Below are 14,113 nucleotides of genomic sequence, written 5' to 3' on the forward strand. Positions count from 1 at the left end.
GGTGCTTGTTGGTTTCATGGACATTTATAGCAGTTTTAGAGCTCTCAGTGTTGTACGTTTGCTTGTCATATGATGTAATGTATGATTATTTGGTAAAAGGAATTGATCATTACCCTCTAGACTTTATTGGTTCCCTCACATGAATCTAGCTTGACCATACATAAAGCAGGAGACATGCAGAGAACCGCATTAGCATGATCATTTGTAAATGTTGTGAGAATTTAGACAAAATCCTTCAGCAGGAGGCATGAATGGACAGGTATCCAGCATGATCATAAATACATTTTCTGAGAATGTATGCAAAATCCTGCAGCAGAGACATGCATAGAACTGCATTTAAAATGACCATACATATGTTTTGTGAGAATGCTGGCAAAATCTTGCAGCAGGAGGCAGTCATTAACCAGCATATAGCATTATCAGCATCTATGCATGTTTCATACATGACTCATTCATTAGGAGACATTCATAGATCTACATCTAGCATATCCATGAACTATCCGAAAATGTAAGCATAATACTGTAGGTGGATATATATATATATATACATATATATGGGGTTTTGATTTCATGTCATAAAGTGCATCATATGGGACCCGTGCCCAGTGAGCATTGGTGTGATGCCACAGCAAGCAAATGGACAATTACATTTTTGTTTTGTTCCCTGCGGGTTCTGCTCAGACAGCATGACCTGTAGAATAATAAATCCCTAGCAACTTGTTTGAAGGAGCAGTGTATAGACCTTGAGCTATCTATTATCTATGAATTGGATTTTCTCTTAGTTGTGTTTGGTCAACATCTTCACCTTTCTTTCAGATAGCTTTCTTGCTTTATTGCTTTGGCTATATCTTCAGGAAGTTTCCGAAGAATGTAAAATGGAATGACAATTCCTTTTGAGAAAAAGGTCATGGTAATCATCAGATTCTGATTATTATTGATAATAATCTTGATGTTAAAACTCAATTGATTGTATTTGTTTTTTCTTCAATTGTTCTAAAATAGTGGGGAAGACCAGAATTCTAAAAGATCCAGCTGTAAGTGGTTGCCAAAATAATATCCTTAAAATCTCTGAAAGTGCTAATGGTGCTCAGGGTTTGCTCTAAAAAACAAGGAATGTCTTTCCTTCTGTATCAAATTATAAGCATCTAAGAAGCTTGTAGTAGTGTCTGCTTCTGCACCTGAAGCTGGGGATAAGACGCAGGTGGTGATATGTCTAATAATAATTTCATTGACTTGTTTTAGCTAATGTGTCAACACAGTGTAGCTGCAATTCCACAATATAATATATATGTATATATATAGGAAAGAAAGTATCTATTCTCTACCTCTCCACAATAATTCCACAATATAATATATATATATATATATGTATAAATATAGGAAAGAAAGTATCTAGTGTCTACCTCTCCACAATTGATGCCTGAATATCTATGAAGTCAGTATGGTTTGTTGGATAAACTGAATGATTAGAATATCGAAAGATGAAGGCAAGTCTTGATGTGGATAGTTTTATAAACTAATAGGCCTTTATGTTTAATAATAAATATTTTACAGAATTTGTGTATAGGCTTCATGGGACAATTTCCAAAGGAACCAACACTGCTTATCTGTTCAACTCTTAAACATTTGCTGATGGAAAGATCATGTGCAACAATTATGCTTAAATTTGAATTCATTGTCACAAAATATATTATTCATAGAACTCTCTTGACTTGATCTTATTTCATCTTTTGTACAGTCAGAGGATTTGGCCCAGCTCACCTTTCAAGGAGAAAGGCAAACACTTCACTTGATGTAATAAGATCCTTTCGCACTCTGCTGCAGTTACTAAAATGCTAACACACATGGATATGTTTTCTGTCTGCAGGTTAATATGGTCGTACTGAAACTTCTGAATGATGATGATCTGAAATCTCTAGGACTGTCTATGGTAAAAAGATATCACTACTCTCACAGTTATCTAATTTTAGTCGATCTCATGTGTCATTTTCTTATTGATGTAGTTCATTGACATTCCACATTCCACAAGGCCTTAGAAAGAAAATCATTCTTGTTCTTGCTCCAAAGGTTAACATATGTGACAGTTACTAATTTTTCTGTTTTACTTGAATAGCCAAGCTGATAGATTGTAACTAGATGCAGCAAATTGATTGCTTTCTATCAGCACTGAATTCAGATTGATTTTATTTCAAAAAAAAAAAAAAATACTGTATTTCATCTGCTTTTGCTCTGTTTGTCTTGTCAATTGTGATGTTCTGCTTATTATTTCCTCAGTTGCTGTTAAATTCTTTTTTTTCTTATCCAATTCTCTTCATATGCATCTGTTTTCTTGGGAATTAATATTGAGTTGATTTCTCATTTCCGTAGGATAATACACTTGTTGCAAAGGTCCATCTGAATTAATATTGAGTTGATTTCTCATTAACATAGGATCATACACTTGCTGAAAAGGTCCTTCTGTTGTCATGCTTCCCCTGTTTTGATGCACGGATTAATGTATTCATTTTCATTAATTTTTTTTTTATTTTCATTAGTTATGACTCTATGATGGGCCAACCGCCCTTTTAGCACTGAGCCCTTCCCACGGCGCAGACGAAGACCAAAAGTCGAATCCTTACATGAGAGTTAAAAAAATTATGATAAGAGTAAGATATAGAAATAATGTTAATGATCTCTTGGTTTATTGGCATCAGATCTTTTGTGTAGAGTATTTGTATTTTATTGAAGTGACTTGATTCAAAACTCAACTCATACAGAGGTGAAGGCACTGGTGTATTGAAAGATTAACTTCACATCTGTGAATGTCTCTCTATTTCAAAAAAACATTACCAGAGCAAGTAAAATATCATATATTATATATGCAACTAGTGCGATGGATGAGCATGGGGTTTAAAACAAGTTATATACACTCTCAAACAAACACTTCTATTTGTTTCTTTTTTTAGTGTGTGTTTTTGCGTGAATAAATAAGCAATAATGATTTATAAAATTATTTCAGTAAATACGTTTTTTTATAGAAATACAATATCAATTAACTACATTATCAAATAATAAAAATACTAAAAATTTGTTACATACTTCTTTTCATAGTATACTTCCAAAATATGGAATGTTGGTGAGTTCATTCAAATATATCAACAAACCAAAAGATAAAATATATGAATTATATCAATTTTTTTAATAAAAATAAGTAAACCAAAATTAAAGAAAATGGTAATTAAAAACCGATAAATATAAGACCTAGTTACAAGGACAAAACACAAAAATATAATCCATCAAGTAAAACGACACAACAAAACTAAAAATAAATTTTAGTCGATATTAAGAATCATTATTATTTCTTAAGAATCAATTTAAACGGAATTAAAAAAACTCATGGCTTCTATTGACTGGTAGGTGATCGATCAAGTACACAAGCTTAATTTTTTTGGTTTTTTTCTGGTCAGGGTTGTAGAAGCCTAGAGAAATAACATATAGATAATGTTTAAAATAATAAAAAAATTTAAAATAATCCTAACAAAATGAACAATGACATGGAAAAAAACATGACTTTGATGAAAATTTGAACATAAAAACAGAGGAAACAAAAAAAATGGAATTATAAAAATTCACGAGGGTGTATTCACAAAAAAACCGCGTTTCGGAAACTTTTTCGGGAAAAAAAAAAAAAGAAAAATTTAAGGACAGCTCGCAAATTAAAAACACAATCCGATCTCAAGGATCTCGGCCTTCGCACTTCGATCAATCGATTCAATCCCCCTCGAAATCCATTGAATTTGTATCCTTCTCCGTGATTTGGTTTTCTTTGGATTGGATTCATGGAGCAGAGGTAGAGGAGGACTAGTGAAGGAGATCGAGATTTGGGGAAGATGGAAGGCCCGTCGGCGCCGGCTCTCCGACGGGATCCGTATGAAGTGCTGAGTGTTTCGAGGGATTCATCTGACCAGGAGATCAAGACTGCTTATCGGAAGCTGGCTCTCAAGTAAAGCCCTTTTTTTTTTTTTTGAAGTTTTCTTTGCTTTTGAGATTTGATCTGGTGTCTGACTTTGTTGGCGTGTTTGCGATTTAGTGATATGTTTGTGATGAATGGTTGGTGTGGTGTTCAATGAGGAAATTTTTTGGGAGAATGATAAAAATGAGAGCTTTGATGGGAAAAATAGTTGGAAGGGTTGAGACTGCCTCTGAAGTTAATTGTTGTGAGTTAAAGATTTGTTTTTTTTCCCCTCTCATTTATTTTCGTATAATAACTTTGGAAATGATAAATTTCTGTTTTTTATTCTGTTAGATTTTAATTTTAGTTTGATTGGTGTGTATATGGATGCAAGCATCGAAGGTTTATATGTGTTTAACCAGTTTATTGCCCCTGATCATATGTAAGCAAGTATTTGAATGGGATAGTTCATTTGTTTACTACTTTTGAGTGGAATGCTCATGTTGTGGGGTGTGCTGACTTTTAAAAGTATTTGTATGTGGATTGTAGAGAATTACAAGTATGTTATTGAACCCCAGTGGGAAATGCAGTAAGGTCCTGATTATAATGGATACTATAGGAAAATGACAATAATTCTCATCCAGTATTATGTCATTACCAAAGTAAATGCAGATTTCCATGAGGTTCTGGTTTGACAAATTTTATTTAGTTCTTCAGATTGGGATTAGTTCTTTTTATGATACTAGATTTTCCCAGAAGTCATTAGCCCTTCATGCAAGGATATCTCATCCCAGTACCTCACAGACTGTAACCAGGATGAAGCATAGGAAATATTGCCACAATTATGGGAAGGGACTTGGAGGCCACAATTTATGGTATAAAAGAGAATGCAAACTGTAATGCTTGTTTTGGTGGAGTTTGTTGTATTTGCTATGTATATGAAACAAGGAACTGTAGCCTTGTGGTGAAGTTTTCTTGGTTACCCTTATGGTTATGCTGACATTTCTTTGGCTTATGGAGCAAAAATTTCCTTGAACATTCTACACTTTTTTGTGAGCGGGTGTTCCTATGTTCAATTCATGAGTTCAGACGGGCATTATTGATCTGCAATTAATGTCATGAAGCATTTCTGAAACAAATCTTCAAATTGAAAAATAACTTTATGATTCAATCAGGTACCACCCTGACAAAAATGTCAGCAATCCTGAAGCTTCAGAGCTTTTCAAGGAAGTTGCATATTCATATAGCGTCTTATCTGATCCAGAGAAAAGAAGACAATATGACACTGCTGGTTTTGAGGTGAAAGGCTGATTTGGTTTACCACCTTGTTTTGTTAAATATTGACTAAATAATTATGTAATGCATTTTGAAACATCCTAAATAATCTCTGTACACTTCCATTTAGTCATTGTTGAATGCTAGAATTCCATACATGCCTTCCATAAAAAAAGTTGTGTTGAAAAGTCTTATTTGTCAAAATTTGAGGGCACGGATAGCACTGCATTCAAGTGATATAGACCGTGAATATAGATTAGCTGTGTCCTTGGCTATGTAAGGTTTCAGAAAATTTAATGTTCCTACCAATACATAGTACATCAATTACTTTGCATATACTAATGTACTTGCATATAGAATTTATCAAATTCTTATACAATGTATATACAGTTTTTTGATAAAATTTCAGCCCTTACATCTGGATATCTTGTTCTTTAAGGGACATGGGACTCCAAGTATTTGAAGATATAAATTATATAGCTTTCTTTATCAGATTTAATTATTTAAAATTTCGAGTGCGAATCTCCAATTTGTTCAAAGGCTGTAGTATTCAGGCCATTTTTTCTACTTATGCTGTTTTAATTTGTTAATCCAATGAATATAGATGCTGCAGTAATCTGTATATTATTGTTGTCAATTATAATCAACAAAAGTGCTCTAATTCAGTAAGATGTGGCATGCTGTATAAGGCAAATGTGTTTTTCCTTTAAAATCATTCACTGTGAATTTATTTAAAAATACTGCTAAATATGTTTTTGCAGTTTTAAGTTTTAAGATTACGTTTGTATAGTGTTTTATGTTCTAGTGTTTGTTATGGCTTTTTGTAGGCTTTGGAAAATGATGGCATGGATATGGAGATTGACTTATCCAACCTTGGAACTGTTAACACAATGTTTGCAGCACTGTTCAGGTTTTGAAATTTATGAAGCACACATTTTGCTTTGCTTATAACTTTTTAAACCTTTATTTGACTTTATAAAAATCTACAGCAAACTAGGTGTTCCTATTAAAACAACCATTTCAGCAAGTGTTCTTGAAGAGGCTTTAAATGGAACAGTCACAGTTAGGCCTCTTCCTCTTGGGACATCAGTCAGTGGAAAGGTGCCTTATCTTTTCTGTAATGATCTAGTTAGTTGTCTTTGTGGAGTTGCAATTAAAATTTCTTTTTTTTGCAGGTTGATAAGCAGTGCGCTCATTTTTTTGGTGTAACAATTAATGAGCAACAAGCTCAGGCCGGAATAGTGGTCAGGGCTATATCATCTTCGCATAGTAAATTCAAGGTACAGCTATTAAATATTGAAATCAAGTGGGTTATGTAATTTCCCCCCACTGAGTGATATAAGATTTGTCTGATAGAACATGATATTAAAAAGTTATGCGTTTCTATACTTAACTTTATTTGCTGTTTGTAACTACTTCCTGTCATCTCATACCAAATTTGTTTGTGGCAGCTTCTTTACTTTGAACAAGAAGCAACTGGAGGTTATGGATTAGCCTTGCAGGTAACTCTAATTGCTGATATAATCCAACGACAAAAAGTATTTAGTGTCAGTTTAAGCCCTAACAGGTTGGAAGCTTCTACAAGTATGAGATGGAAATGTTTGCCTGTGTTGCCCTTCAAGACACGATATTAATTCAATTAACTATAATGGCTCACTGAAGTCTGTCACTAAGTAGATAAATTACTATTAGCATGGCATAATAGTTGACTAAAATTCTTCAATTGAAGGAATTGACCTGTGTCTTTTTATGAAGTGTTACTGCTTAATAACAGACGCCATCATATCCTTGGATTCTTAAAATTATGCTCTAATGTGAGTACCAAAGTGAGGATTATATTTGCCACTGCATTTATTACTGACAGGAAGATAGTGAGAAGACTGGCAAGGTGACCTCTGCTGGAATGTATTTTTTGCATTTTCAAGTTTACAGAATGGATTCGACAGTGAACGCGGTTCGTCATACAATACCTTCAACTGCCATATGTCCCAACTGGGATGAAAAGTTTAGAAAACCTATTATAACAGCAAAAGTGAAAAATAAAAAGCTAAAAAAATAGTTTCTAATTTGTTGTAGTTAGCTATGGCCAAAGACCCCGATGCAGCTTTCTTCAAAAGATTGGAAGGTCTCCAACCCTGTGAAGTTTCTGAATTGAAGCCTGGCACTCATATTTTTGCTGTTTATGGTTTGTTCACTGTATCAGTTCTTCCAAATTAATTGCCAACATCTATGTTCATCTCATGGATCTCTTGAAAAATTTCTCAAGGTGATAACTTTTTTAAGCCTGCTGGGTATACGATCGAAGCTATGTGTGCAAGGCCATTTGAAGATATAACTGAGAAACTCAAGGAGATCGAGAGCCAAATTCTTAAAAAGAGGAATGATCTTCGCCAATTCGAAACAGAATACAGAAAAGTAAGAGGATTACTTTTTCTAGATTGAATAGTGTAGCATAGATGCACCTGCTAAGTTCCTCTTTCTGATCGTTCTACAGGCATTGGCACGGTTTCAGGAAGTCACAAACAGATACACCCAAGAAAAACAAGCTGTATGTTTTGATTATCATTGACATCTGTTTTTTTCCTCTTTCAAAGCAGTATATAAAGACTGATAGTTTGATAGGATCTCTAATCAGAATCAAGTGAATAAGCTACATAAATACAGAGTCTGTAAGAAGCTGATGACTTTATACTCCTAGCATATTGTCATATCAATGCGAAAAATTTATATTCTTTGCTCAAATTTTCTTCGTTGAGTTATTGTACCGCAAAGGAATATTTCAGCGGCATTTACATTGCCATCCATCGGATACATTGAGATATTTATGTGGCTCTTTTTTTAACGCTTTCAGAGTAGTCTGATCGGATTTTGTTATATTAAGTGCCATTCAAACATAATAATATTGTCATATCATTGTTGAAGCTCATTTTGTTTTCTGAATTTCTTCAAATTATTAATCACGAATTGGTTTACTTTGAATGATTTCTTATTTACCTGATGTTAAACCGGTCTGTTTGCGTTGATTGGCATGCAGGTAGACGACTTGCTAAAACATCGAGACAGTATCCATTCCTCATTTACCACTGTAAGAACTATCACTAATTCCGGAGGCAGCACCAGCGGCAGCAGCAAAGCTCCTGACGACGAAGCTAGTATTGGAAGCCCAAGAGAAGATAAAACCCCGGACGGCCGGGATAAATCTTTCAAGAAGAAATGGTTTAACCTCAATCTAAGCAAGAAGGCCTGACAGGTACCAAATAAAAAGAAATTATAAAAATAGAATGACGATGAAATGAGGATCATTGCGAAGTTTTTACTTTCTAGTATCACACTTCATTAGTTAATTTCCGGGCGGTAATCCAGAAAATTCAACTAGTCTTCTGTTCAAAATGTAAATCAGTTAAAGGCTTCAACCTCCATTTCAGAGAGTGAAAAAGAAGGGTTCAACCACATTCATACATAAATATTTTTATTGTATCATTGGAGAGGTATTTTTCCTTATTTATGGTGGCTGATACCTGAATGAGCCCTGAAGAAAAAAAAAAAATCTCAATTTAGTATTTCATTTCTGTTCTTGTTACTCTTGTATCTCTATGTTTTGAATTATTTGGTTGTATCTAAACTTAGAAAAAATAACAATATCATTATTCTTCACTTCTTGTTTATTTATTCTTTGCTTCTTGTTGGAATTTGATGAACATAAAATATCATTCTTGTATATATATATATATATTAATAAAACAATATTATTTCATTGAGATGGAAAGGTTTTCCACTATTATTGGTGGGCAACCATTCTTAGATGCATTCATTAAAAATAATAATGCATGTTGCTTTTCTTTATATATATATATATAGTCCATATAATTTAATTAACATATAAAGTTGTAATAACTTGTGTAAGTGCTCCATTGAGGAGAAGTAAGTGCCACTTCATGTCTAATTTTGATAGGCTTGAAATGGTCATTCCACTCTAGATAGTAAAAATAAAATAAAAATTTATATAACTATGGTCCCACATATGAGTGTTTCTAGGACATTGCATTCCAATGAAAACCATAAAAATGTCATGATTTGATTGTTCATGTCACCCAATAAATAAATCTAAGAAACTTCTTTCCCTTCTTCCAAGCCATTCTCTAGTTGTTAATCTAATATCAATTAACACACACACACACACACATATATATATATATATATGAACATATAATTAAGGGTTATGATGGGGTTTAATTAATTTTAATTTTTGGGATTAGTGACAATGGGTCCCATGCTTAATTACCATTCAATTTGGATGAGATTGACAAGGCAAAAAGCTATTCATAAAACCAAGCCACACTTTCTCTCCATATCTTCCTTTCTAGGATATGTTCCTTGATGGCCAAATCTTAAGGATGGAGACCTTCATGACTCTTTGGAAACCCACTTTTTTTCCTTTTTTAATTTGTCAAAAGATCATTAGTCCCTTAATGAAGGATTAGTATCACAAATTAAAGTTGTGGATGGCTTTCAATTAAATGCAAGCTTCTAAGTGGTTAGTCCTAATTAATTAACTTTTCTAATGACTAATAAGTAAAATTGTAATCCCTTTGTCTCTTGACTAGTTAAACAATGTTTATCTTATGGTGGACACTTTGTTTAGTGGTACTCTTTTTTATTTCTTATTTTGTTGCTTTCAAGTCAATAATCATGTGTTTAATTCAATTTGATAATTAAGTTTGGTTATGATTTGATGCCTGTATTTCTCCAATTATATCAATCAAGGTGTATTATAAAACAAATAGGACCTAGTCAGCATAATTTGTCTCTATATCTCTCTCTAAATTAACTTGTGACTTGTAGTGTTAGTGGACAATGATTTTCTAATAATTCACTTTAATTTCAATTTTTTTTTTTGCCAAAAATAAATAAATAAATATTTTAAAAATTAAATAATTTAACTTAATCTGTAATCGACCAGTTTTTTAAGAGTTATAGACTCTAAACTAATTTGGGATGAGGTCCTGAGAATTTTTAAAAAGACAATCTTCTCTTAGTCTTTTTTTTTCACATACATAAAAAAATAAAGTCAAAATCACTTATTTAAATAATTTAAATATATATAGTTTGAATATCTTTTGATGGTTTAATTTAATTTGAATTTTTAGTCAAAATAATAAAAAAAAAGTTATAAAAACTTATAATGTCATCAATTATTGCTAATTAATCTTGTTTTTTTTTGGAGGAAGGACAAGAACATTACCTAAAATACCTGCATTTGTTTGAAAGTCCATATCAAAACAAAGGGTCTAGTTAAGTCATTGTCCTTAAAAACATTCCATCAAAACTAGCTTTGGCAAGTCCATAACACTAATTAATAAGACAAATTAAATCAACTCCTAAGAATCAATGATACCTAATGCTTTATTTTTTTATTTTCTCCTTCCTAATTATAAATCTCATGTATAAATTAAATACCAAGCTTTTGTTTATATATTTAATTGATACAAATCTTTGGTTGATCTTTATGTCTGCTATTTGTCACTTTGAATTACTTTTGACATTTATATATATATATATATAAAGAATGCAACTGTTATTAATAACAAAGTTAATACAAAATTAATACTAACTGATTATAACAACCGATTATAATTAATATTCCAACTGTTTCATTTTTTAAAATTTAAATTAATGTTTATATATATATATATATATATCCAATGAAAGCATAGCACACCATCAAGCTTAGTTTGAACTCTTGCCGATCGACCAACCCGGGCCCACAAACTAACCAACATGGCCCCACTGAGATCTAACCAAAGATCATAAACCCTACCATTTATATATATATATATATATATAGGAAAAAAACATTTTAAAAAAAATAAAATATGGAAATAAAAACCAAACATCATGTAAAGAAATAGAGAAAAAAGGTTATCAAATTAAAGAATTTAATTTAAAAAAAAAAATTACAAAGTTCATTAATAATCCACTCATTACTTAATTCATCATAATGAACCCAAACCCAACTAAACTGAGTTAAGAACGAGTCACGAGCCAGCGGGTGCGAGACTCAAGTGCAAATCCAATCCAAACCCATCATCACTTCCCCCCGGCTGCCCACCAGCCTCCACGTGTCCCGAATCGCCACCAAACCCACTGATCGAGTTCCATTGACCCGGCCGAGTTCTAAGATCCATCGCCGAGTCAATCTCATCACTCGGCGAGAACGAGAACTGCTGCGGTGCCCGAACAGCGGACGGCATCGCACATCCATGTGACACGTGTATCGCCGGAGCAGCAGCGTGGGAGAAATAGATCCAACTCGGCGCGGTGGGGTCCACGGGGAACAGATGAGGTGGCGGTGCGAAAGCGGATACCATCGGGTTCCGCGGGTACAACGTACCGGGCGGTGAGCGGTGAGCGGTCGCGGTGTGGTGCGCCGCCATCTGGGCGCGCTTCAGCTGTTGCCTCTCTTTCTTGTGCGCGTTCTGGTGACCGCCCAAAGCCTGAGAGTTTGCGAACTCGCGGTAACAATACTGGCACTCAAACTTACGTTGCTCACCGGCGGTGGTCGTTGTTGACGACGGAGATCCAGCCTCCGGCGTTGCTTGGTGGTGGTGGTGGTGGTCCACGTCAGAGTCTTCTGAGACGTTGAAGCCAAAGATCTTGAGACATGGATTTGCAGAGCTGTTGCTATTTGTCTTTGTTTGGCTTTGCATGGCTTCCATCACTGATTTACGTATATAATAATAATATATATAATAATAATAACAACAAGAACCTTAATATAGTTTCTGTTTCTCTGTGAGAGAGAGAGAGAAGGGAAGATGAAGATGGTGGAGTGGTGTTTATGGAGGGGAGGAAAGGGTTGTATTTATATGTGGAGACATGCAGGGTTATGAGAATATAATAAGGGTTTGTGAAGGAGAAGAGTCAAACCACCTCAACACTGAAGTGGAGTAGATAATGACACTGTGCTATATATTTATTTATATATATATGTTTAATATATTATATTATAAATGGGTAAGGGTTTGAGTGAGAGAAGGGAAGAGGAAGGAGAGGTAGAAAGAGATTAGGGTTTGGGGTTGGTTTTGTGTTGAATGAATTCAAAGATAAGGGTTTAGTGTACTTGAAAGAGAGAGAGAGAGAGAGAGAGAGAGAGAGAGAGAGAGAGAGAGAGAGAGATGTAGCTTGGTTTGATAAGACTCATGGGCATATATGTTTTGAGTGATTGATGGGAGTGAAAAATGTGGGGATTTAGGTAGGAAATAATGGAGAACAACAGGGAAAAGATATATAAAGGACTTATGTGTTTCAAATATAACAAGTTATACGGACGATAATTGATCAACCTATGCATTGTAGGTGCATGGTCTTTCTCCCACTCTTAGGAGAAAAAATAGTAATAAAAATCAAATATGTAGATGTGTATTAATTATTCCAAGGTAGTTGTTTATTCATCCTTTCAATGTTTTTAATGATACTCAAGATGGTGGATTCCTTTTCTAATCAAGAGCTTGTACTATATATAATATACTTTGAATATATATATAGGACTATGTCTTTCCCAACTGATTATTTGATCAATATATATATATATATATATGTATGTATATAAACATCTATAACTCTCTCTCTCTCTTCAATGAGTTAGCTAGGAGGATTAGATTGGATATCTAGTCTCTCCAACCAAGAAAGGTGTTGAGTTTGTCTCCCTCATGGGAAGTAGTTGAGGTGACACGCTTGAACAACAGTCATGTTACCCATCCACCAATATAGCTTCTAGATTCCTTCCCTTAGGGTTGATTAAGCTAACCCTAATTCCATATAGTTTGTGATGTAGGGTACTATTCCAAGTTGGCCATACTTTATCATTTCAAGTCTTTGTCTTCCTTAACTTGTACCTCTTTGGCACACTTTAATTTTCTCTCTCCTTTGCTTCCCATCTTCCAAGCTTCAATAATAAACATATATATATATATATATATATATATATATTCTTTGCAAATATTTAATTAATCTCAAGGTTAGGGTGTGTAAAGGGTTCAAAATCACATGCATGGTATGTCCACTCACATCATGGATGAATTACTTAAGTAACTAACGAAGGACAAGATGCTCATGTTTTGAGCGACTTTGGAGAATGAGTGATCCAAATTGGAGGCTATTTATTGAGTTTCCTCTTATTTAACAAAGTGGCCTTCACCATCCATTACAAGTCATTTCGTCTAAGACATCATGATCATGCTAAGTTATGTGATTAATCTATGGAAAAAGATAGCAACATTTAAGATCACTAGAATCACATTTAGGTCCCACCATGTCCTTCTTTCCAAGGAAATATTTTCAATCTTGATAAGACATCCATTATATATATATATCTTGTTTTCTTATAAGAATATATTAGAGATGAAATTAAAAAAAATAATGATAATAATAATGATAAAGCAAGAAACTATGGGCTAATAATGGAGTTGATAAATATATCTTTCTTTTAAAGTGTATGTTGAAAGCCTAATAGCAATCCAAGCAATGTGGCCATAGCTCTTAAAATAATGGCCAAGTATTCCAAGTGACATTACCTACTTCCACTAAAGAAAATAAAGGAACAATGTTTGGGTGGATTTCACTTGAAGTCATGTGAAGTGATTCTCTAGGCTAAGTTTAATATAATTATTATTATATACATATACATACATATATATATATACACACTTCATTTGATTAATGACATAGAAAAAGCTATTCCTAGGCCTTAGTTATATTAGTTTATATAACTAGAGTTCTAAGTGTTAAGGATTCCATAAATATGATCAATTTTAAAACAAGATTAATTAGTGTATCCGTGAATTAAGGTCCCTTAATGCACTTGAGACAAAGTCATATGCATTGCTCTATGGTGCTAGCTAAGAAGAC

The 14,113-nt window shown here is 33.5% G+C and overlaps 2 protein-coding genes across 2 annotated transcripts; one reads left to right on the forward strand and one right to left on the reverse strand.

The window, feature by feature from the left end:
• Window positions 1–3,678: 3,678 nt before the first annotated feature.
• Window positions 3,679–8,759, forward strand: LOC120280738 (chaperone protein dnaJ 15). The gene is made up of 11 exons (XM_039287682.1): window positions 3,679–3,982; window positions 5,107–5,230; window positions 6,034–6,116; window positions 6,196–6,307; window positions 6,382–6,486; window positions 6,658–6,708; window positions 7,071–7,160; window positions 7,283–7,391; window positions 7,473–7,621; window positions 7,701–7,754; window positions 8,241–8,759. The coding sequence occupies exons 1-11, from the start codon at window positions 3,870–3,872 to the stop codon at window positions 8,451–8,453; spliced, it is 1,203 nt and encodes a 400-aa protein (XP_039143616.1). The 5' UTR covers window positions 3,679–3,869; the 3' UTR covers window positions 8,454–8,759.
• Window positions 8,760–11,104: 2,345 nt separating this feature from the next.
• LOC120280756 (zinc finger protein GIS3) lies at window positions 11,105–12,301 on the reverse strand. The gene has a single exon (XM_039287701.1). It carries the CDS (start codon window positions 11,920–11,922, stop codon window positions 11,242–11,244), a length of 681 nt encoding a protein of 226 aa, XP_039143635.1. The 5' UTR covers window positions 11,923–12,301; the 3' UTR covers window positions 11,105–11,241.
• Between the last annotated feature and the right edge of the window lie 1,812 nt (window positions 12,302–14,113).

This window comes from Dioscorea cayenensis, chromosome 17, assembly GCF_009730915.1.
Source record: "Dioscorea cayenensis subsp. rotundata cultivar TDr96_F1 chromosome 17, TDr96_F1_v2_PseudoChromosome.rev07_lg8_w22 25.fasta, whole genome shotgun sequence".
NCBI classification, from domain to species: Eukaryota; Viridiplantae; Streptophyta; class Magnoliopsida; order Dioscoreales; family Dioscoreaceae; genus Dioscorea; species Dioscorea cayenensis.

Excerpts from the sequence above, each read along its gene's own strand:
- LOC120280738 (XM_039287682.1), top strand. The coding sequence starts at position 3,870 with ATGGAAGGCCCGTCGGCGCCGGCTCTCCGACGGGATCCGTATGAAGTG. Across the intron at positions 6,487-6,657 it reads CTTCGCATAGTAAATTCAAG|CTTCTTTACTTTGAACAAGA; the intron begins GTACAGCTATTA and ends TGTTTGTGGCAG. Across the intron at positions 7,161-7,282 it reads TGGATTCGACAGTGAACGCG|TTAGCTATGGCCAAAGACCC; the intron begins GTTCGTCATACA and ends AATTTGTTGTAG.
- LOC120280756 (XM_039287701.1), bottom strand. The coding sequence starts at position 11,922 with ATGGAAGCCATGCAAAGCCAAACAAAGACAAATAGCAACAGCTCTGCA.